This window comes from Limulus polyphemus, unplaced genomic scaffold, assembly GCF_000517525.1.
Source record: "Limulus polyphemus unplaced genomic scaffold, Limulus_polyphemus-2.1.2 Scaffold1205, whole genome shotgun sequence".
NCBI lineage: Eukaryota > Metazoa > Arthropoda > Merostomata > Xiphosura > Limulidae > Limulus > Limulus polyphemus.
In genome coordinates, this window is record NW_013666815.1 from 42,316 (window position 1) to 44,333 (window position 2,018).

General features: G+C 33.0%; 1 protein-coding gene and 1 long non-coding RNA gene across 13 annotated transcripts in view; both read left to right on the forward strand.

Moving 5' to 3' along the window:
• Window positions 1-2,018, forward strand: part of LOC106462599 (shootin-1-like) — a 34,414-nt gene that overhangs the window by 18,528 nt on the left and 13,868 nt on the right. For all 12 annotated transcript variants that reach the window (XM_022389897.1, XM_022389896.1, XM_022389898.1 and 9 more), the window contains exons 10-11: window positions 261-414; window positions 1,343-1,451. In XM_022389897.1, coding sequence (XP_022245605.1) covers window positions 261-414; window positions 1,343-1,451 — 263 coding nt within the window. The remainder of the gene's footprint in view (window positions 1-260; window positions 415-1,342; window positions 1,452-2,018) is intronic.
• LOC111086575 overlaps window positions 1,519-2,018 on the forward strand; it is a 2,254-nt gene continuing 1,754 nt past the window's right edge. The window contains exon 1 of the long non-coding RNA XR_002611310.1: window positions 1,519-1,962. This is a non-coding gene — a long non-coding RNA (uncharacterized LOC111086575). The remainder of the gene's footprint in view (window positions 1,963-2,018) is intronic.

Sequence of the window (2,018 nt, forward strand, 5' to 3'; positions counted from 1 at the left end):
AAAACTATTGGAACTTAGGCTTAGCACCTCTGATGATTATTGGCTTTATGCCTTATCCATTTTTTTAAGCAAGAACTGTGGGTTCAACCAGTAAGTCCACATTTGGACAAACAGAATGTACGGGAATATAAAGTAAAAATCAAACTAACCGAAATGCTCAGCTCTGATTGGGAGGACTGAATGTTTGCTTGAGAGACAACAAAAATCTATAAATGGGATTTTTACTTAACAACAGCTATATAATTATGCTTTTTTCTTAGTTTAACAATTTGAGAATGGAAATAAGAGAGGAAGTCGAGGAAGAACTGACTAGTCCTTGGAAAGAGAAGCTGAAAATCCTAGAACATTGTGTGGAAAAAGCGGAACAGAGAACTTATACAGCCGAACGTAAAATAGAAATTCTTCAGCACAGAGGTACAGAACAATCTTTGTTTACTTTTTTTGATGAGCTTTTTAAAGTTTTAATAAATATGTTTATTTCATGAGAAAAAAAAAATGTCTCAATTTATTTTTAATTACCAGCTTTCAGTTTTTAAACTACTCAAATATTGGTTCCTTGTTATAGCATGGTAGTGATGCATGTTACATTCAAACAAAGGATGTTTGAACAACTGAATTAAGTCTGTGTATTTGAAAGCATTATGAATAGTTAATGTATGAAAGTGAGTTTCCAAAGCTAATTTATAGTGGTGCCTTCTAAGGACAGTATATTTATTTTTATCAGAAAAGTAAATGTTTCGTTGAGTAACTTTCATAGTCGTTTGGTAGTGTCTGAAAGTAATGTTCTTGTGGCAAAAACCAAACCCTCAGTATTTATGTTTTAGTGTCTGAAAATCATTTGTTGTTATTGAAAAAGTAAAACCCGCATACCCATGTTCTGAAAGTTACATTCTTCTTGATTTAAAACCTATGTATTCACTAGTACTGTCATGTGAGTTAAAATGTAAGTATTTTGATTTGTAAAAATAATTATTTTTGATTAAATTTAGTAGTGTTTTGATGTTATAAGTTCAAAGATATTTGCAATACCTTTGCCTAAAACGTACTTCTAAAGTTGTCTTTTTCTTATCAAGGAGAATATTAAGTTGTTTTCATTTTTCTTGCTTCTGTTTTTTGCTCTGATGCACATTAAGAATTGATAACGTTACTTCTCTTTTCATCGTAACCTCTGTAAACGTATTTCAAGTAACCTAGCATGTGGTGAACAGGAAAGCATGGGAAGTCAGGTGTCACGTTTAATTTCAAAAATTCTAAAAATTTTGGTGATTGCATGCAGCATGGCTTGCATGATTATCTGGTGTTCAACTAACCTTGCAACTTTCCTTCGTAACACTGTCTGCAGTGCAGGAATTAGAATGTCAGTTGCAGCGTAGAGAAGCGGGGATACCACCTTTACCCCCGCCTCCACCACCTCCTCCTCCTCCGCCCCCTCAAGGGTTCAGTCCACTAAAGTAAGTCTTCCATTAGAGCTGGTTTAATAGCAGTAAGATAGAAGAATATTTCGTGTGTGTACGTATATATATGTGTGTACGTACGTATGTACGTACATACAAAAGAGTTATGTAATGTAAAACTTGTTTATGTTAGTAATGCAGTATTGGGAACACAACTTTTTGTTTTAATTTGGACAACTGACTACTATATTTTAAACAAATCTTTCAGGTTTTCTCTGCATGGGAATTGGAGAACTATGAAACCATTAACATATTCTTATGATCTCAACTTTGAAGTTGATCATGATTCTTGTTTTAATCCCTGAGTTAATACTCAAAAATTTACCTACAAGTGATGTTTCAGAAGAAAAGGTTTACAGATTGTGTGTTTTTAGGTTGTATTTAGTTTACTAAAGTGCACATTATTAGGTTATGTTTAGTTGTAGCAGATGAAAGTTTACTAAAGTGTACAGTGTTAGGCTATGTTTAGTTGTAGCAGATGAAAGTTTACTAAAGTGTACAGTGTTAGGTTATGTTTAGTTGTTGTAGATGAAAGTGTACAGTGTTAGGCTATGTTTAGTTGTT